The sequence below is a fragment of the Mesoplodon densirostris genome, chromosome 16 (assembly GCF_025265405.1).
Source record: "Mesoplodon densirostris isolate mMesDen1 chromosome 16, mMesDen1 primary haplotype, whole genome shotgun sequence".
Lineage (NCBI taxonomy): Eukaryota > Metazoa > Chordata > Mammalia > Artiodactyla > Ziphiidae > Mesoplodon > Mesoplodon densirostris.
The window spans coordinates 49,402,251-49,429,037 of NC_082676.1; the positions used below are offsets into that span (position 1 = coordinate 49,402,251).

Below are 26,787 nucleotides of genomic sequence, written 5' to 3' on the forward strand. Positions count from 1 at the left end.
ATTCAGGTTCAGATTCTTTGGCAAGAAAATGTGGTGCTCAGTTTATTGTCTGTTGCCTGACATCAGGAAGAGCATAATGTCTTATTGTTCCATTGCAAATAAATATATACAGATTTAGTGAATATGTGATTGTTTTCATTTGCTCACTCATTCATTCATTCACTTACTTAGGAAATGTTTATTAATCGTTCTGTGTGCTGGGCTCTGGGTTGAGCATTGTTCAGAAGGAAAAACCTCCCGGCCATAAAGTAACATTGTAACAATGGTTGAAAACATAACGACAAGAAGCTGATCCGGGTAATTTTTTTGTTTTTACCTTTCATTCAACGTTTTATTATGAAAATTTTCAAGCATACAGAAAATAGGAAAGAATTACCCAGTGAACTAGCATTCTAGTTCTAGTTTTTTTTTTCTTTTTTAAAAATGTTATTGAAGTATAGTTGATTTGCAGTGTCGTGTTAGTTTCTGGTATACAGCAAACTGATTCCATTATACATATACGTATATTTTTTTCATATTCTTTTCCATTATGGTGTATCACAGGATATTGAATATAGTTCCCTGTGCTATACAGTAGCAGGACCTTATTGTTTAGCCATCCTATATATAATAGTTGGCACTAGTTCTACTTTTCTCCCGTTTTAACATTGAAAGTTTTATGAAGCAGATGGTTAAACAGCCAGTAGGAACTTTTTGGCTTAGATAAATGATAAGTAGGAGGGAGATTTAAAAATCATTGCGAGTCTTTTTCCTGTGAGGAAATTGAACTCTGGGAATTGTAAAGGGATGTGTCCAAGGGTCACAAACACAGTGGGTTAGAGCAGAGGCATTTGCAGGAAAACTCCAGTCTCCACGTTTCATGGTCCTCTTCCTTGGTGGAGTTACCAGGTTTGGCTGCAATGGACTTGGGAGATCTGTGGAGGCAGCCGGAGCTGCCGTGGAGTCATGATTCTGGGCACTGGGGAAGAGTGCTTCCCAGGTGTGGCACTGGGCCCGGGGGGCTCCCGCCCTCTCTCTGGCCTGGCTGACAGGCAGAGGGCCCAGCTCCTGGTTCCAGCAGGTCATCTGATGGGCAGGTGCAGTCTCTCTGCGGAGCTGCTGCTGCGTGGTGGGCCCTCAGGAAGAGCCAGCCCTGCAGGGACTATGGCTCAGGAAGGGGCCGCCGTCTGTCGTGGCCAGGCCATTGCTGAAGTCAGTGCAAAAGCTCAAGCGTTGCTGAGCCCAGCCTGGCCTTTTAAAACCCCTTTTGCTTGAGATTTCTTTTCTTTCCTGCATTTTGTCTGTCTTGCTTCTTTTTTCTGGTTCTTGCCCTCACCCTCTGACTAATGATTCCCTGCCCACTTAAAAACCTCTGATGGCCCCTTAGGACCTACATACAGGACAATAATCCAAACCCCTCATGGCCTGGCGTTGGGGACCCTTCCCAGTCCTGCCCAGGGGAGTGCTTGCGGCCTCATTGCCTCCCTTTCTATCTCTCCTGTGCCCCACATGCTCACATTCCAGCTACTCAGAAGGATTTTTTCTTCATTTTCAAAATTAAAAAAAAGTTTTGATTAAAACTCTACTGCCCTGAGACAGTCACTGGTAGCATCTGAGGGACTGTTCTCCCATGTGCTTTTCTCTACGGATCTGCACGAACCCGCACTTCTTCACAAACAGGATCATCTCACATGTGCTCTGTTTATCACGGGCACTTTTTAAAAATGAGTTTTGTTCTCTGTGCTTAGAATGCTCTTTTTCCTCGTGTGCGTTTGGCAAACTGCCTGTCTGTCCAAGTAAGCACAGGCACTCGCTCCTGGTTGTGGGCTCCTGCTGGTCTCAGAATGTGCAGCTGCTGCAGCAGTGACCTCATTGAAGGCTGTCTTTGTTGCCTGGCCAGAGGGTGCCTGAAGGGCAGGGCCACCCAGGACAGCGCCAGACCCAGCAGGGTCTCCACAAATGGGACTTAATGCAGTTAACACACGACTGCCCGCCACCCGCTGTGTCCATGTGTCTGTGTCTCTGGCTCCTCTTCCCCTGGCCTGGAGGGTCTCCCAAGGCACCAGCCTAAGTCTCTTTTTCATGTCTCCCTCTCATCCATTTCTATCAGCTTTCAGTTCTGTCCCACAACCCGAGAATCTAGGTGCTTGGTGCCCTGTCCTGTTAGGTTCAGCCCTTTCTGGGTCAGAGTCGGTGAGAAGGAGGTTTATCCCCCAAACCAGCCTCCCTCCCAGCTGCGTTTCTGGCCACACTATAGCCAGTCCAGTTCCAAGGCGGAAACGCTAGATCACACATTATTGTCCTTGTCCTCATTTGTGTTTATCCTGTTTTGATTTTTAGCCTTCTGGCTTGTATTTGTTGTACAGATGCTCTGTGTTAAACAGGTCGCAGTTTTCAAAGAAAATAGATCACGTCATCCCACCACTGCACTCACCGGTGTTACCGTGTTCCCACGTGCCCTCTGGGCTCTCCTCTAAGCAGCTGATGTTTCCCAGTAACTTTATATTCTCTGTTACTATTATCATTAGTGGTGGTAATAGTAGCATTTTGCTTATCTTCTTCTACTTTTCCACTGCTTGGCGCCATACTTACTTAGAAAGAAATGTTGCTCTCATTTCTCCCCTTCTTTCCACTTCTGCTGCGGGGTATCCCCCTTGCCCTCAGGCCTCAGCCTTGTGCCTCTCGTGCCTGGATGGCCGCTGCATCTCCCTCCTTCACCCCGCCCTGGCCTGGCAGGCCCTCCCAACATGGGCTCGTCTTCTCACAACCTTGCAGGGAACCTGCAGTCACTGCCTCCTCCCTACTACATGGGGTGCACGTGGTTCTTGGGGTGCCCTCTGTGACCCAGCCCAATCCCCTAACACATTTCCCTCCGCTCCCTGTACATACTCCCCCCACCCCCGATAATCGTTCTAGCACTAATGGCTACTGTGCACATGGCACTAAGCGTGCGGAAGGCCCCACGCCGAGGGCCCCATGTAATTCCCACGGCAGCCCTGAAAAGCCAGGACTGATGTTATCTCTATTTTACCGATGAAGCAAACAGTCAGGCGGCACCCGGCTCATTAGTGGTAGGCTTGGTCTTGAACCCAGGTCTCGGTTCTGATGTGCCGCCTCTGTCTTCAGCACTGCCGTCTGTCTCCTGCTGGGCTGTGCCAGTTCTCCACCCTCTCACCTGTGGTTCGGGCCCCCCCTCCCTCTGCTCTGTCTGCAGAACTCCTCCTGGCCTGCCTGGCTGCGTCTGCCCCCAGCCTTTGAGACCTCTGAGGTTGTCCCGCCTCACCTGATTGCTTTCTTTTCTGAATCCTCATTGTACTGAGTCTATACCAGTTGACCTTAGATGTAATTGTCCTCTGTTTCCTGCGTTGCCCGTTGAGACTGTAGCTTTGCGTATTGCATGTGGCACCTACCATGGGGCCTGGTCACCCCGAAGAGCCCCGTAAGAGCTGTCGGTGGCCGGTTCTTCCTGGCCAGGCTGTGTTTCTTTGGTGACCCTCTTTTCCTTTCCAGGGGACGAACTGCCCGAGCTGGACAACATGGCCGACAGCTGGCTGGGCTCTGTCGCCAGAGCCACGATGCAGACCTACTGTGACGCGATCCTCCAGATCCCTGAGCTCACCCCGCACTCCACCAAGCAGCTGGCCACCGACATCGGTGGGTCCCTGGGACGGGTCGGGGGAGGGTCAGCTCTGGCCTGTTGCATCCGTCGGGCCCCCTGCCCTCCAGGAGCGTCGTCCCAGGTCTCCTCTCAACTTCAGCTCTGGGTTTGTCTGTGAAGCTTTGTTAAACATGTGGACTCCCCAGGCCCCACCCCCAGAGATTCTGACATAATAAGCGTGGATAGAAGCCTAGACACCAGTGTTTTGACAGGTGTCCCCGCGGACTCGGATAGCTGCCGAGGCTGAGAGCCATTAAGCGGCGCTTTGCCGGGATGGGTTGGGATGAGTGAGGCAGACTTGTGTGGTGCCGCCTTGCCCCGCCTTGCCCTCTGCCCATCGATAGAATCATCATGCAAACTGACGTTGAATAAGCTCTCACTGTGCGCAGGCATGCCAGGTGCTGAGCCAAGCACTCGCGCACCCACTGGCTTACGCAATCTTCAAAACTCCCCTGTGAGCTCAGCACCCCTGCCTTCATCACACTGTTAAGGAAGCGGGGGCACAGAGCACATGCATCACGAGGCCACCCAGCCAGGGTTGCCCCGTGGTCTCCATCCAAGTACCTGCCTGCCTCCCGGGTCACAGGGGCGTGTGCCCACCTGCTCCTGCTGGCGCAGGTCCCTGGAGGTGATGCCGCCTGCAGGGTGCTCTGAGGCTGGGGGTACTGCAGGCAGGTGGTCGGGGCGTCTCCCCAGCCTCTTGGTATCAGTCCATTGCCTGCCTGTTCTTTAGCTGGAGGCAGCTCTTGGAGCGGGCGAGGGAGAGGGTGGTGGGAGCCTTAAAGATTAGCTCCTTGGGGACCCAGCCAGAGCTTTGCCCTGGGTGACCCCAGGCCCGAGCCAGCCTTTTGTTTTGCTGAGGAAGAAATGGAAGTGAGGCCCTTAGGCCCTTTGCTCCGGGTCCCAGAGCAGTGAGTGATGGGGCCAGGCTTGGAACCCAGCTGCCCCAACTCCCAGCTCTGTGCTCATTCGTGGTCAGCTCTCAGCCGTTACAGGGCAGCAGCCAGCTTTTGTCATCTCACTGGGCACAGGTTCAGAGAAGAGATGAAGAGGTTCAAATGCTCGTCGGTGGTCCCTGTTGGTATAGGCGGGAGCATCGAGGAGAGAACCAGCGGAACTAGTGAGTGAGATTTGGGGGTGGTCCCTAGAGTTCACTTGTCCACGTCGCGTCTCCCTCCCTGTTAAGCTGCCGTCCACATCCATCTGCTCACTCGCTCAGCGTTGACCGAGTGTCTGTTACGTGCCAGCCGTCATGCTAGGAGATGGGATGCAAGAGAGGTTTGGACAGTTCCTGTGCTCACTGAGCTTACGCTGTGAGGGAGTGTGCTTAGGGGCCGGGAAGTTGCCAGGTGGTAACACGATAGAGAGCGGAGAGGTCTGTGGCAGTGCGTGGCCACCTTAAAGATGCTCAAATTAAGCATTAAAATGTAACAAAACCAAACACACTCTTGCTGTCTGAACAGAAGATGTCAAGGATATATTGGGTAGATCACGGGCTGCTGCTTCGCAGGTCCTGGCCGACAGTCGAGGGGAACTCACAGTTTTATGGGTGAATATGTGCCACAGGCAGGTGCCTGACTGGTTGGTGGCGCCCTTCCCAGGAAGCGGCTCGCTGGGACGTGAGTCAGGCAGCCAGGGCAGAGCGGGCACCTCCTATGGGCTCTGCCCTGAGCTGGGCCTCAGAGAGAAGACACAGGGAAGATAGAGCGGTGCCTGGAGCTCCAGCCTAGTCGGGCAGAAAAGATCAACGTGGGTGGTCATCAGAACATGGAGGGACCTGCCGGGTGATGCGTCTCCCGGTCCCTCAGAGCAGGAAGAGGGAGGGGCTGGAGAGCGCCCTTCCTCGGGCTCGGCAGCCGTGCTGCCCAGGAAGAGGAAGGGAAGGAGCATCCAGTTACTGACCACCCGCGTCACGTCAGGCGCGTCCGCGGTCCTTGTCCCACTTCATCCCCCGAACATGCTGCCTGATGGGTACGAACTGCATCCACAGGTGGAAGTAGAGACTCGAGAGGTGGATGGAGTCACTGAGGTCACCCTGACCTCGGAAACCCGGTTTTCTCCTCCACTCTGCCGGCGCTGCCTGAGCTTGCCTGCCGGTTGGAGGGCAACTGCCGCTTTTCAGAAGGACAGGAGCCTCAGACCCTCTCTTGGAAACGCTCACCGACTTGGCCTGGGGGTGGGCTCAGTAATCTGTCCTAACTCGTACCCTAAGGGGTTATCTGGGAGGTGTGGGAACTGTGTTACACCAGGCCTGGCGTTACCCCTGCACCGTCCAAGTCCCCCCTGTAGGGGCTCTGCTGGGAAATCTTCGGGAGCTGCTTAGATAAGCCCTGTGTCTCCTGACCCCTTGGGTTTTCCATGTCGTCAGGGGGGTCCGCTGGGGAGCAGGGCTGGGAATGCAGGAGTCCCCAGGGTAGAGCTTCGGCTGAGGTCAGCTGGCTGGGCTGGAGAGCTGAGTGTGCAGTGGGAGTGGCGGGGATGGGGCGATGTTAGCAACTCCTTTATGAGATTAGAATTCCTGGGTCCGGGCCGAGCTCACAGGCAGGTCTGACCCCTTGGAAAAGCCCTCGGGGTGAAGGCTTGTGGGCTGAGGGCAGACCTGGCAGCCAGCACTTGGGGGTCGGGGGGAGTGTCTTGTCCCTTACCACGGGGAGGCCTTTGGGGCTCGTCCTCTCAGTGCTGAGTGTGTCGAGCTGTGTCTGTCTGCGCCCACCCCACAGACTACCTGATCAACGTGATGGACGCCCTGGGCCTGCAGCCGTCCCGCACCCTCCAGAACATCGTGATGCTCTTGAAGGCCAAACCCGAGGATTACAGACAGGTCAGCAAAGGCCTGCCCCGTCGCCTCGCCACCACGGTGGCCGCCATGCGGGGTGTGGACTACTGACCCTCACGCACCCGGCTGATAAGAGGGTCGGGGCTGGAGTTCCGGGGCCACAGAAGGCCCCAGAATGGATTTGCTCTAAAAATCCGCCTGGGATTGGGCAGAATTCGTTTCAAAAAGATGTGGTTCGTTTGTATAATCAAAAAACACGGTTGTAAGTTAGAGGTGTATTATTTATCAGGGAGGAATTTTCAGATGATTTTTTAAATGATCCTGTCCTGGAAGTGCAATTAATAAATACTGTGAAATGAAAGACGGCTGTTTTCTTTCCTCAGTGAATATTTGGGTGCTTCTCATGTGCTGTGCTGTCTGCACTGAGGATTCGGACGGAAAGGATAATCCCAGCTGGTTCAGCCTGCTCGTGCCAGCCCTCCGGAGGGGCACTGCCGCGAACGTGGCCTCTGAACCAGCCCCACTGGGCTGCCAGGGCCGTGTCTCTCTGGGTTTGTCATCCAGGGATTCCCACACATTCTGTTCCCACAGCTTTGGAACCAGTTCGGCTGGCCCCGAAAGAGCATCAGCTGCGAGTCCACACCAAGAAAAATATTTTGGTTTCTCATGTGGTGGATCACAGACTGTCCATGGCAGGGCTCGAGCCTGGCTCCTGCCTTGGAGTGGGAGCTGGTAACCTGGAAGGTGAAAAGAGCTGCTTTGAAGTGGAAACCTGTTTGCAGTGACCTCTGTGCCAGTGTGGGTGAGAGCCACTAGGACAGGCTTGGTCTTGATTCCCAGCTTTGCCACCTTGCAGCTGTGTGACCTTGGGAAAGTCATTCGCCTCTCCGAGCCTCATTTCCTAATCCGAAAAACAGGGGTCATAATGGTACCTAACTCATAGGGTTATTTGAAGAGCCACTGAGACACAGTGGGGGCAACAGCATGTAGTAAGTGCACAATAGCTGCTAATTTCATAGTCCTCTAGCGTCTGTAACCTACCTTCCCTTTGGGAGTAGAGGCAGGAATTACAGAAGGCCATTTTTCTGGGCAATTTTGGCCCTGCTAGACTAATTTGTCACCCCTAAACGGCTCTAATGGGACCCCAGAGTAGGAATAGGACAGCCCTTATCTCCTTTAGATCCGGAGGGGAGAGGAATGCCTGTCTGCCTGACCCAGAGCCTGCTTTTGGAGGTGGGGCCATCATCCATCTTCACCCCGGCCCTCAGTACTCCCCAAGAGAGGGATGGCAACTGATACCCACGTCAGCCTGGTCCCCGTCTCCCGTCTACAAGCAGCTTCGGGGGCCAGAAGCTCCTTCCCACTCTGCTTCAACATGTCTCTGAGCAAAACTTCTCACAGGAGTCTGTAAGGGGCTGCCCGCTGTAGATACACCCCAGGATGGCCAGGCAGCGTCTCCCGTCCCCAGTCACAGTGGTAGGTTCAGAATGAGCATGTGGCCCAGGCTGACCCAAATGAGCCTCACTGTCGAGGCTTTTGCTGGGACACTGTGAAGGAAAAGCTTTCTTCCTGCTGTGGTTCCTGAACTGAGGGAATGGAGTCTGGGACTATGGAGGGAAGAGTAGCATATGGAGAGAAACTGTTTGAGAGGGATATCAACACAGAAGAAAATACAGCCTGTAGCTGAACCCTTGGATACAGCCGTGCTTAAAATCCCTGGACTTTAATTATAAGAACCAATGAATTCCCCTTTTAGCTCAAGTTCAAATTAACTTGTGACCAAAGGGCTGGCAAATGGGGTTAGATAATAATCATTGCTCTGCCTGCCCCAGAGCCTCAGATGAGATAATAAATATGAAAGCCCTGGGCTTCTCTGAGGAACTGGTATTCTTATGACCAGAAGTCTCGCCTTTGTCACTTACAAGAATAGCAATCTAGTCTAGCCCCTTACTTTACCTCTCCAAGCGTCAGTTTATTTACTTGTAAAATGGCATGATCATATTTCTCAGTGGTTATGAGAATTCAATGAAATAAGACTTAAACTACTTGGCCTGGTGCCTGGCATGTCATAAGTGTTTGATGATACAATATAGCCATTGTTTAAAAGCAACCAATAATAGTGAGTGTGGTGACAACTACCACCATTGCTATTGATAAAAGTCCCAGTCATAGTAGTAAGTGTGGTAATTACCAAGAATTGAGACTCCAGCGTACAGACTCACCTGGCCCTGAGCTCGGAAACCCGGCTTCCCCGAGGCCTGCCCCACTCAGTCCCTAGCAATGCTGCCTTTGGCTGGAGTGGCATCAGCCTGTGACACCTCCTTCCTCCACAGGTGCCATCGTGGGAGGACAGCTTGTTTGCCTTTCAGGCCAAGGACCCAGGCGTTCTAGCCCAGCAGGGCTGGGATGCCCTGGTCCCAGGGTCTGAAGCGCGAGCGCCTTCACCACCAGGGCCAGCAGGTGACAGCAAGGCCCTGCAGTGGTCAACTGTCTGCAGCTGCCAGACCACGTTCTTCTTTGGTAACAGCTCCCTGATCTCTCTTTGGGAAGCCATTAGGGTTGCCATATTTAGCAATTAAAAATATAGGAAGCTCAGTTAAAACTGAATTTCAGAAAAACAGTGATTTATTAATATGCCCCCAATAGTACATGGATGTATGTCTACTAAAAAATTAATTTGCTGTTTATCTAAAGTTCCAGTTTAACTTGGTGGCCTATATTTTATCCAGCACCCCTAAGAGCCATGTCCCCACCACCCTCAGACCATGTGATTCTGCTGGGGGCCAACTGGCCTCAGGTATGGGCAGGGCCTGACCAATCCCAGCAGCCTGCCAGTTGGGCACACTGATGATTGGCTCAGAGACAGGCATGTGACCCACTCAGTGACCAATGAGAGTCTGCCTGGGAACTTACTGTGACAACTGGGAAAGAGGTGCTCTCTCCTAGCTGAGTTTGGAGTTGCAGATGGCCCTTTGCTGCTGTAAAGTAAGGACAGCCTGCCTGGGAAGCCAGAGAGAACAGACATCACTCGAGCTGCTGGAGATGCTTTTGCTTAAGCCAGTTTTGAGTATTTCTCCCATCTTACCTCTCTTTCTCTCTCTCTTGATTCTTGCAACCCAGAGAAATAAGTTGGATGACACTGAAAAAGGCATAAAGCCACTGTTTCAGGGACAACTTGAGAGCACCTTTAAAAATCACCAGCTTGGACCTTTCTTTGGCCAGGTCTCTGCTCTCGAGTTGTTATGGATGCCCTTCCACCCCCAGAGATGCATCAGGGCACTCTGGCTGCCCAGTCAGACAAAGAACAAAGCTAGACTCCATGTTTTCTACTTTTATTTCCCAGAACAAAACATGTGCCACCTGGCAGGGCCTCTGATGCCTGCTATCCACCAAAGCTGCCCTCACTAAACCCATTCACAAGGTCCCAAGCATGCTGCCTGTTCATCTCTGGGGCAGACGGTGACCAGCCCTGGGAAGGAAGTGGCCTACCTCCAGGGGAGGATGCTCCGGGTCTTGGAGCCTGGCTGGGGGCATCCCAGGCCAAGGATTGGGTCAGGTTGGAGGGTGCAGGCAGGAACACAATTCCCACATCCGTACCAGCACCGTTACTTCATGGAGCCCTCGGCCTGGGACTGGCCAGGAGCTGCTGGCTCTCTGTAGAGGGACCTGGACTCTGGCCTTGGCCACCTCCCATCCCGGGCCTGTGGAGAGGGCATCATAGAATGCGGCCTTGAGCAACGGTCTCCACTGCTCAGGTCCGAATTCCTGGGCTGCCCGGGATGGGCAGGGTCTAGATGGCATCACCCTCGTTGTCAGACTCGATGATGTCCAGTGGCTGCAGACGCAAGGAGTCGTAGTTGGGGGGTGGGGTGCCTGGGATGGGCGGGGTCTGCTCATGGGGGTGGGGCCCAGCATCGGGGCCGTGTGTGGCCGTGTCAGGCTGGAAGCCAAAGTTGGTGTGGGCCTCCACCAGCTCAGCCACGGTGGGCGGCGGGCCGTCGTAGCAGGCCTGGGCCCGCCTCTGCCGCAGCCTTTTGGCGAAGGCCACCAGCCTGATGATGGTGATCCACAAGAAGTCGATGATGATCTCCCCGAACTCGATGAGGCACAGCACTGAGCCCCCCATCCAGAAGCCAAACTGTCCTCCCAGATTTGAGAGCAGCCAGACAATCTGTGGGGAGCAGGGGACTGAGGGCCCGGCCGGGGAAGGGGGCCTGGCCGGGCCACAGATTCCTGCCTCAAGCCCAGCCTCACGGGTTCCTGTGAGGTGGGTTGTTGGCCGGGAAGGGGGAAAGGGTGAACGTCTCAGCCCAGGGAAGTAATGTGACACTGCTTAAGGGACCTTTCTCATTCCTCTGTTGGGCTCAGGACCCTCCCCACCCTCAGGGTACCAGGTGGAGGGACTGTAGGCAGGGCTGAGGTGCCAGGAGCCCCCAAACTCACGTTATTTGCTGCTGACTCCGCAATGGTGCGATAGTTGTATTCTTGGAAGTAGATGTTGAGCTTGATAACTCCCTTCCTGCAGGAGGCAGCAAAGGGAGCTGGTGCCCTCTCCCCGACACACACACGCGGCAGCAAGGGCCCCCCAGCCCTCCTCTGGCTCACGTGCCACTCCCAGCAGTGGTGAGGTCCAAACAAGAGCCAGGAAGGGCCCCTCTAGGCCCTGGGGCCACAAAAGGCAGCACTGCCCAGCACCCATCCTGTGTGCCCCTTTCTGAACCAGCTCTCCAGAGGACCCTGGGGCCCGAGACAGTCCTGAGGATCAGCTCTGGGCTCCCCTCTCCCGCCCCCAGCCCATGTACAGTAGGCTTGACATAGAGTCCTAAGCCTTGGCTCTCTGTCAAGGGACCTGAGATGCTCCTCAGAAAGGCGATGCTCTCACACCTCCAGGCTTCTGCCGGGACACTGTTGCCTCTTCTTGTTTGTCTGGACATTTACTCCTCCTCCTTGGAGGATCAGCTCAAGTGTCATCTCCCTGTACAGACCTCCCTTATCTCTCAGGAAGAAGGAGCCTCCTTCCCTGCTGGGATCCCACAGGAAGGGTCCTGGGCAGACTCCCATCATAAGCCCTGTTCGCATACCTCTGTCCTCTAGACTCGAACTTCCTGATAGACTGAACCTTCTGTCTTTCTTGTGCTCAATGCATGTTTGCTGAATGGATGGAAAAGTGGTTGAATGGATGGAGGGTGGGTGGGTGGATGAATGAGTGGAAGAATGGAAGGATGGACAATGGAGGGATGGATGGATGGATGGATGTGTGAGTGGAGAGGTGGATGGGTAGAAGACTGGAAGGATGGACGATGGATAGATGGGTGGATGGGTGGATGGGTACAAGGATGAAGGACTGGAGGGGTGGATGGCTGGATGACCAGGTGACAGATGGAAGAACAGGCTGTCCTTTAGGAGGCGGTAGGCTCTGAGCCCCCCTGGCTGGCCTCTCTCTCAGTGCTCCCCCTCTAGGCTTGCTTCTGAATCTGACCAGTGTGAGAAGGTGTCTGAGTAGCTGCTCTATGCCCAAGCCCCTCCCCTGAGGCTCTGGTTCCTCCTCTTTTCTGCCTTCCCTGGCCCGTCCAGACTCTGGGCTCACCTGTTCAAGGTGATATTGGTGCTCTGGTCCCGCTCCTGAGACAACACATGGAAAATCCAGTCCTGGAACCCAAAAAGGCAGCTGAAAACAACGGTGCCTTGCAGCATCCCCTCCCAATCATGGGCCCTGCTACCTGTGGAGGCAGACCACAGCCCTGTGTCTTCTTGAAGCCCCTGGGGGACCATGTGTTGGCACAGGGAGAAAGGGGAGGGTGACAGTGCACGCCGTGGCTGCTGTTCTGGGGAGAACGCACTCGGGTCTCTAGGCTCTCCCCCGCAGGCCCGGCCTCCCTGTGCCAGCTCTTTCCCACCTCTGGCCCTGGTCTACCCTACACAGCCATTTGAAATGATCTTATTTCTGTATATTGTCTGTCTCTCCAGGTAGAAAGTACGCTCTGTAAGGGCAAAGGACTGTGTGTCTCGCTTACTGCCGTGTCCCCAGCACAGTGCTTGGGGGACATGGGTGGAAGGAAGCGGGGAGGGAGGGGATGGAGGGACGAACACCCCTCTGTAAAGTTCCAAACGGCCTGCAGACCTCTGCCCAGACCTGCCTCCCGCCTAAAGATGGGCAGCCAGGAGCTTGGCCGCGCCCCTGACTCACCTCAGAGGACTCAGAAGGCCAGACGGCCATGGAGATGGTCATCTTGTACTGAGTGTCACTGGAAGAGAGAAGGCAGCCTGTCACTGTCCCCACCCGCCCCACCATCCACAGCCCGCCCCGCCGCCCACACGAGCCTCCAGGCAGGACTCACTTGCAGGACTCCTTACAGATGTCGATGCAGGTCTCCCTCTGCGCCAGGCTCATGCGCAGGGCCGAGTAGCAATAGACTGAGCGGTAGGGGGTGGGGAGAGAGACTCTGAGCGGGGTTTTGTGCTTTGAGCCTCTGGCTGCCCTCTGCCCTCCTGGGCCCTGGGCCACCTGAGGCCTGTGGTTAGGTTGAGTGGGGGGAGTTATCTCAATCCGAACCTCCCTGGTCATGGAGAATCACTTACATCCACCCCCAACCCGCCCCGTTGCCAGCCATTTCACCCCAGCCTGGCCTGGGGGATCCTCTCCCCAGACATCCCAGCCCCAGCTCGGCAGCATCAGAGCAGCTTTCCCTCCACTTGTCACCCGATCCTGGCCGGTGGGCCGGGGTGATGGGGTCATGTGGGAAGGGATGAGTGGCTGGAAGGGGTAAAGTTTTCCCCTCTTGTCCACACATTTTGTTAGTTTTAAGAGGTGGTAGGGGGCTTCCCTGGTGGTCCAGTGGTAAAGAATCCGCCTTCCAATGCAGGGGATGCGGGTTCGATCGCTGGTCAGGGAACTAAGATCCTACCTGCCACAGGGCAACTAAGCCTGCGGGCCACAGCTACTGAGCCCGTGCGCCTCAACTAGAGAGCCCGTGTGCCGCAAACTACAGAGCCCATGTGTTCTGGAGCCCACGTGCCACAACTAGAGAAGAGAAAATCCACAAGCTACAGGTAGAGAGAAGCCTGCGCGACGCAACGAAGAGCCCGCGCGCTGCAACGAAAGATCCCGCACGCCTCAACGAAGATCCCGTGTGCCGCAACTAAGACCCGATGCAGCCAAAAAGTAAAATAAATAAATAAAAGTTTAAAAGAAAAAGAGGTGGTGGGATGCTCTTTGCTGCTGACAACATCCATCGGTGTTTGGACTCCAAGCCTGGATCGCAGCTCAGTGTGAGCCCAGCAGGGGCTCCTCCGCCTGTGGCTTCAGGTCTCAAGGACAAATCCTCTCCCGAACATACGTTTCATGTGTACACTTAATGGAGTCGAAGAATAGGGGGAGCGGCGAGAGGGGCTGTGGTCTGAGAGGACGGGGACGGAGGGCGGGGAGCTCCGACCTCCCTTGTGATCAGGGCCTTCAGGGGGCAGCTGGCGGGTGGCCGGTCCCCCGGGGCTCCCCACTCACCCCAGTCTGGGAATTCCCGGTTGTTGCAGTATTTCTCTCCGTGGGGCAGCGGGTACAGGTAGTGGCCACAGCTGCAGTTATGGATCATGTGGTCTTGGAAGCAAGAGCCAATACAGGCCTGGGGGTGGAGGAGGTACAGAGAGAATGCAGACTTGACGGTGATGTCCCCGTCCCAGCCCCGGGGGAAGGGGGCCTGGAGAGCTTGCTGCCCAGGCCACGGGGGCTGGGGGGGTAGGGGGAGGGGCCCCTCCCGTGCAGAAGCGGTGGCCGAGCCTCCTCCAAGTTGGGGCGTGGCGGTCCTCCCCTGTTCCTGGCCCCCATAGAGGGACTCAGGCCAGATGTCGGCTCTCTGAGGATGGCCCCTGCCACCTTTCAGAGTTGGGGCCCCACGGATGACATGGGGAGGGGTGGCTTGTTCCAACACTAAAGCTGACTCTGAGGGACTTCCCTGGCGGTCCAGTGGTTAGGACTCTGTGCTTCCACTGCAGGGGGCACAGGTTTGATCGCTGGTCAGCGAACTAAGATCTGCAAGTGGCCAAAAAAAAAAGCTAACTCTTAGATAGCTCTTGTCACAAGGCTGCCAGCAGGTTTCCGAGCCCTTTACGTGGAAGGACCCAGAAGGGAAGACAGGCAGGCTTGCCCTGTGCTCCTTCTTCCTGGAGAGAAACACTCAGGGAAGGCGAGAAGTGTGCTGTGAGTGCTCTGACTGGATGGAAGAGGAAGTGACCTTCTACAGAATGTCCCCTGGTTGGGGAGGGGGGAGGGGGAGAGTGGACTCAGCCCTCCCCTCCCCCCGCCCCGGCCCCAGGCTGGATGAGATGAATCTACTCATACTGGGTTTTCAGGTCATTCCACTCAGAGATGAGCTATGTGTCCCGGGGCCAGCCCTTAGCCTCCCAGCCTCGGTTTACTCCTGTCACTCCCATCGGCTCAGGCGGGGAGGTCGGCTTGCCATGGGGCGCTCAGCGAACGGAAGCAGCCATTCCTCACGTCTCTGGCTGCCCAGTTTCCCAAGTGCTGCCTCTGGAGGACTCCCTGCTCCCACCCTGGCCAAGGAGCCCACAGCGTCTTTTCCGCTCTCCTGCCTGCTGCTTCCCAGTAACGCATCCTCTCCTCTGTTCTCCCCGGCAGACCTGTGGGCTCCCTGCGGGAGGAAGTGGCCGGGGGGAGGTGGCAGATGAAATGGCACAGCGGGAGGAGCGGGTCTGGGGCGAGGTCAGGGGCAGTGAGGTCAGAAGGGAGCCCTGACTTGGCCAAGTGTCTCACACTCGCCCACACCTCACTGTCTCACCTGGAAGGCGGGAGTCCTCTCCAGGGCCCAGCTGAGGCTGGGCTAGGGCGGGGCCTGGGTGGGCCGAGCACCTGACCAGGACCTGGGGCTTTGCCAAGGTCTCCGGCCAGAGTGGTGACTGCACTGGACAAAGCAAGAACTGAGGTTTTTCTGGAATGAGGTCTCCAGGGCTGCGGCCTGAAGCCTCTGGCCTCCTCCTCCGTGCTCCCCACTTCCCTGTGCTGTCTTGTCTGTCCATCTGTCCCTCCAGAGGCTTGGAAGGTTCCCTGAGCTCTCCATCGCAGGCAGAAGCCCCTCTAGACAGGAGGGTCAGAGTGCGGGGTGCCTGGGGTCAGCTGGATGGAGTGGGCGGGCAGGCGGGCATGGGGGAGAGAGGAGTCTCCTGACTAAGGCAAACGGGAAGACCACACCTTGCTTGGGGCTCTCAGACACGGAGCCAGGCACTGCCCTGGCCCTTGTTATGCCTCAGTTTCCTTATCCACCAAGGCAGACTGGGCTGGAAGAAAAAGTGTCAGCAAGTGGTCACTTTTGCAAAGACTCAGTGTGTCCTCTCCACTGGGGCCAGGTCTGAGGCCAGGCCTCCTGGGCTGACCTTGGAGATCAGGATAAGGGGGAAGCCCCCCAGCTGCAGCAAGGGGGATTGAGGCCAGATACAAAGAGGGACTTCTCAGGTACATCAGTGAGGCATTTGGACTGGGGTCTGTAAACCCCAATTTCCTCATTCCTAAAAATAGTATCTACATCTTAGGGTTGTTGTGAGGGTTAAATGATTTAATGTATATATGTGAAGCATGTGGAACAGTGCCTGCCTAGCACACAATAAGCCTGCTGTTTTTAGTATATTAATACTTATAATAAATAGCATATATAATAAATGCTATTAATAGCAAAATACGTTAACAATAGTTAGTAATTATTGTTAGTATATTATTGCCTCGTAGGGGTATTGAAAGGATTAAATGATAATGTAATTCATGTAAACCCTTAATATACACAAGGCTTCTTCTTGGGAGACCCCAGAGCAAGACCCCAAGGGCACACCTACAAAGCAGGGTGGAGAAGTGGCCAGCCCTGGGCTCTGGTGAGAATCAGGATTAGACTGGCTCCCTAGCCCCCAGGGCACCCTGTGGTCCCAAAGATCCAGCAAAGTCAGCCTTGCTGGGATTAGCTTTCCCAGAGACCTCAGGCCTCAGGCTAGGCAGACGTAGACGGGGGCCCCAGGGTCATGAGGCTGCACCGTCTTCCCACCTGGATGGAGTAGGTCGTGTTGTAGTCGCTGTAGAGGTTTCGGATGGGGACGTCGGAGCCGTTCATGGTGCACTGGCTGTAAGGCTCGCCCTTGCGCTCCAGCTTGTCCTGTGTGAGAGGTTGTTTGTGGGGGGCCCCTGGTCACCCCTAGGAAGCCCCTCTGTTCCTCCCTCCCATCTAGCATGCAGATCTAGGGGATGCTGAGAGGGGATGGAGGGCCGATGCCCCAGCAGGCACCAGGGGTTGGGGGCACTCATCATCCCCCAGAGCGTGGCCGCCCGGTGGGGTTCCAGCCAGAAGGCGAGGCAGGAGTGGATGGTGAGATCCAGGGCTTGGGGAGGCCCGGCTCTCCGGCTCTCAGGCCCTGGGAGGTGGGTGCTGGGCAGGTGGGGTGCCCTTGGGCTGCAGCCATACCACCAGCACCCCGATGGAAGTCTCCATCCCCGACATGGCGAAGATGCCCTCTTCTTTGATGAAGGGGTACGACATCTGCTCGTGAAGCATCAGCCGTGCACCGGCTGTGGTCGTGAGGAAGGGCACGTAGTCTTCTTGGCCCATGTCCAGGATCAACTTGAGGCCTGAGGGGAAGACGGGGCCAAGGGCTGCCTGAGCTCGCTCCCCAAGGCTGAAGGGACACCCACCACCCACTGGTCCAAGTCCCCTCCAGCCAAGGGTCTGTGCAGGAAGCTGGCTCCACTTTACGAAAATCCAGACTTCTTGCCTTCTCTAAGGCCCCCATTCGAGTCCAAGCCACCATGGTCTCCTCTCTGGGCTCCTTTTGCCCCCTGTACCACCCGCCATGATCTCTCTTCCACAGGCAGGTAGGCCTAGGGCCACAGCACAGGCGGTCCTACCTCCACTCACACAGGTCCCCATTCTCTCCACTCACTTCCCTTTGCTGCCGTGCTCCCTTCTGCTGCTGGGACTTCGTGACGCTCTCCCTTCTCTCTGGAATGCTGTCTCCAGCTCACCTTTCACCTAGAAACTCTTGCTCTTCCTTCAGATCTCAGCCCAAGTGTCACTTCCTTCAGAAGCCTTCCCTGACTACCTAGACTGGGTCTCAGGACCTCTGCGATATGCTCTCCTAGCCCTGGAACTTTTCTTCCAAGTACCTCTCTCACTCTTGAGATTCTTCTTTTATTATCTGTCTTCCTGCCCCACTCCACTGTTCCCTTCTTGAAGGTAGAGACCAGACCCATTATTTTATGCACCATGGGACCGGGCTAGGTGGTTAGGACAAGAAGGCTAGTATTTATTGAGCACTTGCTACATGCTGAGTGCTGGGCTAAGGGCCCTATTTACATGATCCCACTGGTGCTTTCAAGGGGCATATGAGTTAGGTACAATTATCATCCCCATTTTACAGGTGAGGAAACTGAGGCTCATAGAGGAGAAGGGATGTTGTCATAGGTCACTCAGTGAGGAAGTGGAGGGTTGCTGGGCTTCTAAACAGGCAGCCAGGCTCCTTGATCTTAATCATCTTCTCCTGTAGACTGAGTTGACCAGCACCTTTGTGATACCCAATGTCTTCAGGGGCACAGGGGTGGTGAAGGGTGGGCAGCCCACCCACACCCCTATTGACCAGCAGCCCTGACAGTTGCTGAATGACACCTGCCCTTTGATGGCTGGGGAGGGCAGAACCTGAGTGGGGAGGAAGGATTTGCTCCCCAAGGCCTGGTGCACATGCTGAGTCTGCCAGCCTTTCTCCCAAAATGAGCAGCCTCTGCCATCAACCACTTCCTCTTCCTCCCTTCTGTTTACTACTTCACCTGCTCTCTGTCTCTCAAGAACTGCACAGAAACAAGGCTGAGGGTAAGGGCTCTGCCCCAGGCTAACTATGTGAGTGTGGGCAAATTATTTACCACTTTTCAGAATATCTGCATTTATTGAGCATTTGCTACTTGCCAGGCTTAGAGACAAGGCTGCTTGCTCTGTGCTCAGAGGTCTACCTGCCTTAGGCCAGGATGATTCGATGAGTTCTATACTATATATATGATCTGCTCTGTACGATATGGGGAAACAAGGGCTTCGAGAAGTGAAGTCTCAGCTCAGCATCACCCGGGGATACATGGTGGAGCTGGGGTTCCACCCGGTCACAGAAGCCTGTGCTCTCGACCACTAAGCTTACAGCTACCTCGCTGTGCTCATCAGCGAAATGGGCACACCAGTCGCTACCCCAGGGACTTATGAGCCTTGGGTGGGGGGACGGCTGAGAAGGCACCTGGCCCAGCCCCCGTGCACACGGTAGAGGCTGCCCCTCCGCATGCCAGCCTCTGTCTAACCTCGGTCCTGCCCCTCAATGGCCTATGGTGATTTGGTCTTTCAGCCCCACGTGATAGGATTTAAATCCTCACGGCCCTGGCTCCAGGACAAACCAAGACTTACCAAACTCAGCTCCGGGGTTGGCTGAAGGGAGGGCCTTCTCCCTCATGCCCCAGTTGAAGATGTAACAGTTGCCATATTCAGGGTGGAAGATGTGTGTGAAGTTCCTGAAAGAAACACCATCAGCTAGAGAGCAGGGCCCACCCCGCCCCAGCTGATGCCTCCCCTGCCCAGGGCTCGTGGCAGGGGGGAGCTGGTAGATTACTGCTCAGAGAGGCTCAGGAGGGGAGAGGTGAGCAACAGGTCATTCTGTCCCTTTACCTGCACCCAGGCACCCACCAGAGAGGAGATTCCTGGACTCCCTTGGGAAAGAAGGGTGAGGAAGGGTGGAACTAGGCTCTCTGGCTTAGCCACGAGTGATGAAAAAGAAGCTTATTTGATGTTTTCATCTGTCTCATCTACACGGTCTTGTAAGTCATGTGGTCATTTAAACGGTGGCCCCCAGAGAGATGTCCACGTCCTAACCCCAGGGACCTGGGAGTGTGATCTTATTTGGAGAAGGGGTCTTTGTGGACATAATTCAGGATCTTGAGATGAGATCAGCCTCTTTTATCCACGTGGGCCCTAAATCCAACCACGAGTGTCCTTCAAGAGACAGAAGAGGAGACACAGATACAGAGGAGAAGGCCACCTGAAGACGGAGGCAGAGATTGGAGTTACACAGACAGAGGTCAAGGAACACCTGGGCCCACCAGATGCTAGAAGGGGCAAGAAGGGATTCTCCCCTGCAGCCTCTGGAGAGAGCCTCGTCCTGCTGACACCGTGACTGCCCACTTCTAGCCTCCTCTGTGAAAGAATAAATTTCCGTTGTTTTAAACCACCCAGTTTGTGGTCATTTGTTACAGCGGCCACAGGAAACCGATACAGATCATAAGAGTGAGAGGGTGGCTCCAGGCAGTGTTTGCTGCAAGGAGCTGGCGGAATGCAGACAGGTGGGCTTGTCGGGGAACCTCGGGAGCTCAGGTAAAGGGGAAAGTAGACGGAGATGGAGGGCTGTGAATCAGGAGAGGGTGCAAGCAGGGGCCAGGGAAGAGAGAACTTCACAACGAGGTGTGACGAGCCCCATCTAGGATCCTATCTTATGTCATGAGAATGTTTCCTAAGGAAATAATTCAGCAACAACACAAAATGTTTGCATAAAGATGCTCACGGAAGAAGCGACAGTATAATGTAGTTTCAGATAATTTGGTTAATTTTTTTTGATATGGAACTTTTCAAACATAAAAAGTTGAGAGACTGAAGCCCACCACCAGCTTCAACAATCCCCTATGGGACTTCCCTGGTGGCGCAGTGGTTAAGAATCCACCTGTCAATGTAGGGGACACGGGTTTGAGCCCTGGTCTGGGAAGAGCCCACATGCCGCAGAGCAACTAAGCCCGTGTGCCACAACTACTGAGCCTGCGCTCTATGAGACCACGAGCCACAACTACTGAGCCCACGTGCCACAACTACTGAAGCCCGCGCACCTAGAGCCCGTGCTCCGCAACAAGAGAAGCCGCTGCGATGAGAAGCCCGTGCACCTAGAGCCCATGCTCCGCAACAAGAGAAGCCGCCGCGATGAGAAGCCAGCTCGCTGCAACTAGAGAAAGCCCGCATGCAGCAACGAAGACCCAACACAGCCAAAAATAAAAATAAACATATTTTAAAAACCCCAAAAAACTCCAAAAAAACCAATCCCCTATGGCCAGTCATGTTTCATCTCTACCTGCCCCCACTCTCCCTCCCATATTATTTTGAAGAAAATCTCAGACATCATAGTTTTATTTGTTAACATTTCTATATGTATCTCTACAAGAACTCTTAAAAAACCATGCTAAACTAACAAAAATTCCTTAATATTATTAAACATTCAATTTATATTGTCTCACAGAGGTCAATTCTGGTTTTACAATTTATTTGTTTAAATTGGGATCCAAATGATGTTGACATGTGATTGGTTGATATGCCTTTTAAATCTCTTAATCTATGGCTCCCTTCATCTGACTTTTTTTTTGTCCTTGTAAAATAGCTGTTAAGAGTTCTGATTTCATCCAGCTAATAATTGAAGAGGGAGTGATACAATTAGAGGATCATCATTTTGCAACCCTGATTTTGGGGATTTGGGGCAATGTGCACCAGTAGTGACCAATGCTGGGTGTCCTGATGGAAGAGCACAGGCTGTCCAGGAAGTGGCCTTGCCAATAAACAAAACAACAACAAAACCCAGCCTTGAACAGGATCGAGCATCTGTCTCTACCATTTATAGCAAATACTGGAGACAGAGGAACAAGTTCAAAGACACTACAAAAAGTCAATATGCAAAGTCCAGACTCCAGTTTCTTCAACAAAGAAATTGTGAGAGAAGGTAAGGGAGGTAACCTATAGACTAAAACAAACTTCAAAGACTTGGTTACAATCACAACCTGTGGACTTTAATTGGATCCTGATTCAAACAAGTAAACAAAAAAGTATGACATTGATGAGTGTGAACACGACTGGATAGTTGATGGTATTGAGGTATCACTGTTCATCTCTTTTTCAGGTAGGATAATGGTATTGTGCTTCTGTTACAAAAAGTCTTTCTCTTTTAAGATACATTCTGAACACTACATAGATGAAAGAATATGATGTCTGGGATTTGCTTTAAAAACAGCACAGGACAGAATGTGAATCACGCTTGTTGGATCTGGGTGGTAGGTCCATGTGAGTTCATCACACCCTGTTCTATCTATGTGTATGTTCTCAAGTCTTCATAGGAAATAGCATTTAAAATGTCCTTGTAGGGGGCTTCCCTGGTGGTGCAGTGGTTGAGAGTGCCGGTGCAGGGGATGCGGGTTCGTGCCCCGGTCTGGGAGGATCCCACGTGCCGCGGAGCGGCTGGGCCTGTGAGCCATGGCCGCTGAGCCTCCGCGTCCGGAGCCTGTGCTCCGCAATGGGAGAGGCCACAGCAGTGAGAGGCCCACGTACCGCCAAAAATAAATAAAGAAATAAAATAAAATGTCCTTGGGTGTTTTTATACTGTTTTTGTTATTTTATTTAAAAACAGGAAGGAATGGGGCTCAGTGCATCAAATACTGCAGAAATATCACCTGAAATGCAGTACTTTCTAAGCTTTCTGTTCCACAACTTTTACTGAGCGACTTTCACGGGCCAGGCCCGTGCTGAAGATTTCTAATTCTCAAAATAACCCCATGAGGTCAGCTGCTCTTTGTCCCTGTGTTCAGATTAGGAAACCATTTTCTCCATCTTTTGTCTCACCGTCTGTGCCAGCAGAATGAGGTGGGTCCACGGCAGGCAGTGAAATCCAATCTGGGAGCTGACCCTGCCTGACACATGTGAGCTGCTTCCTCAACCTCTGAGCTTTGGTGTCCTCCATGGTGAAATGGAAATCAGGAAGAAAGTGCATTTCTTCACCCAACATTTACTGAGGCGTGCACTGCGTTGGGGACACTGAGGCTGGCAAGACAGTCCTACCCTCGAAGCTCACAGCGTGGGGGACACCACGGAGCAGCGTCATGGCAATCCTCTCCTTCCAAAGTGCGTCTCTGGCCTAGCTGCCTCCCTCCACCTCTAAGGCTGCCAGACTGGTCCTGGCCGCCAGCATCTCCTGCCCCAGTTCCTGCTGGAGCCTCTGCCTCCAGTCCTGCTCCCTCAGTCTTCCTTCTGCACAGTGGTCAGGGCGAGCGTTCAAGCTGTGAATCAGCCCAAGGCACGCCCCTGCTAGAACCTTCCAGAAGCTCCTTGCTGCTCACAGAATAAAATGCAAATGCCCTACTGGGCTTTCTCCCCGCCTTGTTCATTATACTCCAGAGACACTCCAAGATGTTTCCAAATTCAAGGCCCGCTGCTCCTTGGGCCTGGGATATTCTCTGAGCAGCAATTTCTGAGAAGAAATTGCTGGTTTCTCCTCATCCTTCAGGTTTCATCTGCTCAGAGCCGTCCCCTGACCTCCCTACGCAAAGTCACTTCCCAGTTACTTGACCATTTCCACCTGCTTATTCCCCTGCTGGCATGCATCAGAAGGTGAACTCATCTTCTTTAACTGCTTGCTTATCAGCTGCCTCTTGCTTTAGACCATAATCCCAGGGAGGGCAGCTGTGTGTTTGCAGGGAGAAAGAAGTTAAAGGCTAAGAGCTCAGGCCTGGGAGCCAAGCCTGCCTGAATTTGAATTCTGGCTCTGCCACTTACTAACTAGCTGGTGAGCTTGGGGGAAGTTGCTTCACTTCTCCATGTCTCGTTTCTCCACCTGTAACACTGGGGTAACAACAGCGCCCATCCAAAGGGACTGACGTGGGGGTTGGAAGCCAAGCACACTGAAATACTGAACAAATTCACCCCCCATCCTCAGAGCCTGGCACTCAGTAGACAGTAAATATTTGTTGGATAAATTATAATATGTGGTAAGAGTATCAACAGAGATAAGCCTGGAAGAGTGGGCGTCCGGGTAGGGAGTAGGTCAGGGAAGGTTTCGTGGAGGAGGTGAGGCCTGAGCTGAGACTTTAAGGGTGAGTAAGAGGTAGCCGAGCCTGGTGGGTGGGGAGGAGAAACGGCAGCCCAGGCAGGGGGCACGACACACGCGAAGTCCCAGAGGGAAGAAACAGCTTTGGGCAGGCACTACAGAGTCTCTGTCCTGTGTGGGATCAGGGCTGTGGCCACAGGGAAGGAACGGAGCAGGGCAAGCCAGCTGCAGCCAGGCCCTGCTCTGGAAGGAGAGGCCCCACCCCAGGGGTGTGGGGATACAGTGTGCCTAAGGAGCTGTCCTGGACATCTACAGCTCAGGAGCGGGAAGTGGCTCCGGGCACGGCCAGATCCCCTCCTGTCCTGGGTTGCACTCTTAGTCTTGCCAACTATTTGCTTGTTGATAATGTTCTTTACCTGGAGAGGCTGCTCCCAGCACTGGCTTCCTCCGGCTCCAGAGCTAGGCGTTTCCCTCCAAAAACCTTCCCTGGAACAGAGGCTAAGGTGTATAGACAGAGACCAGCAAGCCTCCAGAAAAGACTGGGAAACAGAGCATCCTAACAGGAAGCAGTATAGCAACAGTGGTACTGTGTAGTAGAGTTTGGGGAAGGGCAGAAACTAGCTGGCCAATCCCTGAAGCAATAATTATAACAACAACAACACTTACAGATGCCTAGATCTTGGTTTCTAAATACCATTCTCCAATAAAAGGACTGGACCTCCTCAGAGAAACGGCTGATTCTAGGACTGGGGCATCTTGTTGTGCCAGAAAGTAAGGAAGTACTTAAAAAATAAATAAAGGGATGGGAACATGTCAAAGAGACATAGGAGCCAACTGAAGGAGCTCTCAGTGGCCAAAGATGGAAAATTTTGAGTAAGAAAATAAATAGTGTGGTATTGGATTACAGCCCAAATATACATGAGTCCATATTGGTATAAATTAAGAGACTGAATAAATAAACAAATGGGGAAGACATAGATCTTCCTTACAGACGAATTCCAAATAGTGTATGTTCCCCTCTCCAGGAGAAGTGGAGTTTAGTCCCTCCCCCCTGCCGTCACCTCCACCCCCCAGAGTACAGGCTGAACTTAAGAGACGTGCTTCCACGATACAGAGCACAGGCGGGGAAAGTGGTTACGTTAGAGCGGAGAAGCCCAGCACACAGCACCTGAACCAAGGGAGAAAGGCCAACATCACGGGTGGTGTCGAGTGCCTAACATGTACCCCACACACGATGTGATGAGGAGCCCCCTCACCTCTGTGGTCCTCTTCCCCCAAATCCATCTTATCTGTGTAAACCCAAATCAAAGGCTTTCTATAAAACACCCAACCAGTACTCTGAAACTGTCACAATCATCCAGAACAAGGAAGTGTGAGAAAGTGTCACAGCCAGAATGGACAAAGGAGACGTGACAACCGACAGCAACCGACAGGGGTCTCTTGGATGGAATCTTGAACAGGAAAAGGTCACCAGGAAAAACTGATAAAATCCGAATAAAGTGTTAGGTTTATTTAATAATGATGTGCCCATGTCGGTTTCTTAGTTTTGATAAATTACTATGGTGATGTAAGAAGTTACCGAGAGGGGAAACTGGGTGAGGAGTACAAGGGAACTCTGTACTCTCTCTGAAACTTTTCTATAAATCTAAAGCTATTCCACAATAAAAAGTTTATCTTTAAAGTGCTCAGATAATTCTTAACACATGCTCAGCACTGTTCTAAGCACTTTTTTTTTCTTGTCTCCTCTTTTTTTTAACATCTTTATTGCAGTATAATTGCTTCACATAAGCACTTTATCTATGTTAACTCATTTAAACCCCATGATAGCCCTATGAGGTCATTTCACTATCCCCATTTTCCAGATGAGAAAACTGAGGCACAGAGAGGCTGAGTAGCGTGCCCAACAACACACAGAGCTGGCATTCAAATCTGGGTGGTTTGGTGTCAGGGTCCAAACATGGCTCATATGTTCCTAAAACTGCAGCTGCTGCATCTTGAGCATTTGCTACATACGAGCAGGAGAGGAAGGAGTCCAGGACAGAGTGAGGAAGCCGTAGTGTCTGGGGCGCAGCACTGTGAGGGCAGAGAGAGGCATGTGTCCTCAGCACTGAGTCTGAGGCTGATTCAGGAAGGTGGGTAACCAGTTGTCTGTGGGAGTGAGCAGGAGCACAGAGATGGGTGGACTAGGGTTTCTGTGCCAAGTGTCTGGGTCACACCCTCCACTCAGACTGCCGAGTGCTGAAGAAACAGGCTTGGGAGGGGTGGGTGGGGAGGAAAGATGATCTTGATTTCTGATGAGGTGGTGAAGTGACACAGGGTGGGCCTGGCCCAGACTGCCACCTCTGACACTCACCAGCTGTGTGACCTCAGAGATGTTGCTTAACCTCTCTGGGCAGTGGTTGCATCATATAAAATGAGGGCTTGTTGCCAGGGTCAAACTGATTTTATACATGTAAAGTGCTAAGAATAGTGCTTGGCACATCAGAAGGGCACAATAAATGTTAGCATCATTATTGAAGAATGAGTTCCTTGTCAAATGTGGGTTTAATGAGAATAATACTGAGTCTTCACTACTGTCAGCCTGTCATGCATATTAACTCATTGAATATTCAAAATAACCCTGTAGAGTAGGCACTGTTATTATCTATTTTACGGAGGAGGAAATTGGAAGCATTTAAAGGTTAAGAAATTTGGGACTTCTTCCTTGGTGGCGCAGTGGTTAAGAATCCACCTGCCAATGCAGGGGACACAGGTTCAATCCCTGGTCCGGGAAGATCCCACACGCCATGGAGCCACTAAGCCCATGTGCCACAGCTACTGAGCCTGTGCTCTAGAGCCCGCGGGCCATAACTACTGAGCCTGTGTGCCACAAGTACTGAAGCCCGCGTGCCTGGAGCCTGTGCTCCGCAACAAGAGAAGCCACCACAATAAGAAGCCCGCGCACTGCAACAAAGAGTAGCCCCCGCTCGCCGCAACTAGAGAAAGCCCGTGCACAGCAACAAAGACTAGAGAAAGCCCGCGTGCATCAACAAAGACCCAACGCAGCCAAAAATAAATACATTAAAAAAAAGAAAGGTTAAGAAATTTGTTCAAGGCCACACAGCTTGTAAGACAGAGCAAGGATCTGAACCGAACAGTCTAACTGCAGAGTCGAGCCTTGACCCACCCCTTCACTAGACTTACTCCCCAGCCCTAGCTACACCACAAAAGTTGTGTGGCCGATACCGGGTGTTGCCTGCCCATCAGCCATCTTCTCTTTGGGGGACCACCCTCAGTCCATGTGACCCAAATGCAACTCGTTTTGGAGGGCGCCATCTTGGCAACAAGCAGGTCATCCCCAGGTTGCCTCTGGCCCTGGATCAGGCCTGGAAACAGCTGGCTCAGTTGAGAGGCCGTGCTGTGTGCAGAACGCACACCTTCGAGCACTGGGATCCTGCTCAGTGGGAGATGCTCACGCTTCAGGCACCAGGGACCTGACAGCAGATCCCAGTGGATGCTAGTTGAACCCACTGTC

General features: G+C 53.3%; 2 protein-coding genes across 2 annotated transcripts in view; one reads left to right on the forward strand and one right to left on the reverse strand.

Moving 5' to 3' along the window:
- COG7 (component of oligomeric golgi complex 7) overlaps positions 1-6,774 on the forward strand; it is an 84,723-nt gene extending 77,949 nt beyond the window's left edge. The window contains exons 16-17 of the mRNA XM_060078499.1: positions 3,490-3,633; positions 6,358-6,774. Of these exons, the coding sequence (XP_059934482.1) occupies positions 3,490-3,633; positions 6,358-6,524 (311 nt within the window). The 3' untranslated portion in view covers positions 6,525-6,774. The remainder of the gene's footprint in view (positions 1-3,489; positions 3,634-6,357) is intronic.
- Positions 6,775-9,757: 2,983 nt separating this feature from the next.
- SCNN1B (sodium channel epithelial 1 subunit beta) overlaps positions 9,758-26,787 on the reverse strand; it is a 75,131-nt gene continuing 58,101 nt past the window's right edge. The window contains exons 5-13 of the mRNA XM_060120401.1: positions 18,839-18,942; positions 16,868-17,031; positions 16,454-16,561; positions 13,915-14,032; positions 12,752-12,827; positions 12,601-12,658; positions 12,001-12,062; positions 10,857-10,932; positions 9,758-10,584 (exon numbers count right to left, since the gene is read on the reverse strand). Coding sequence (XP_059976384.1) covers positions 10,204-10,584; positions 10,857-10,932; positions 12,001-12,062; positions 12,601-12,658; positions 12,752-12,827; positions 13,915-14,032; positions 16,454-16,561; positions 16,868-17,031; positions 18,839-18,942 — 1,147 coding nt within the window. The 3' untranslated portion in view covers positions 9,758-10,203. The remainder of the gene's footprint in view (positions 10,585-10,856; positions 10,933-12,000; positions 12,063-12,600; positions 12,659-12,751; positions 12,828-13,914; positions 14,033-16,453; positions 16,562-16,867; positions 17,032-18,838; positions 18,943-26,787) is intronic.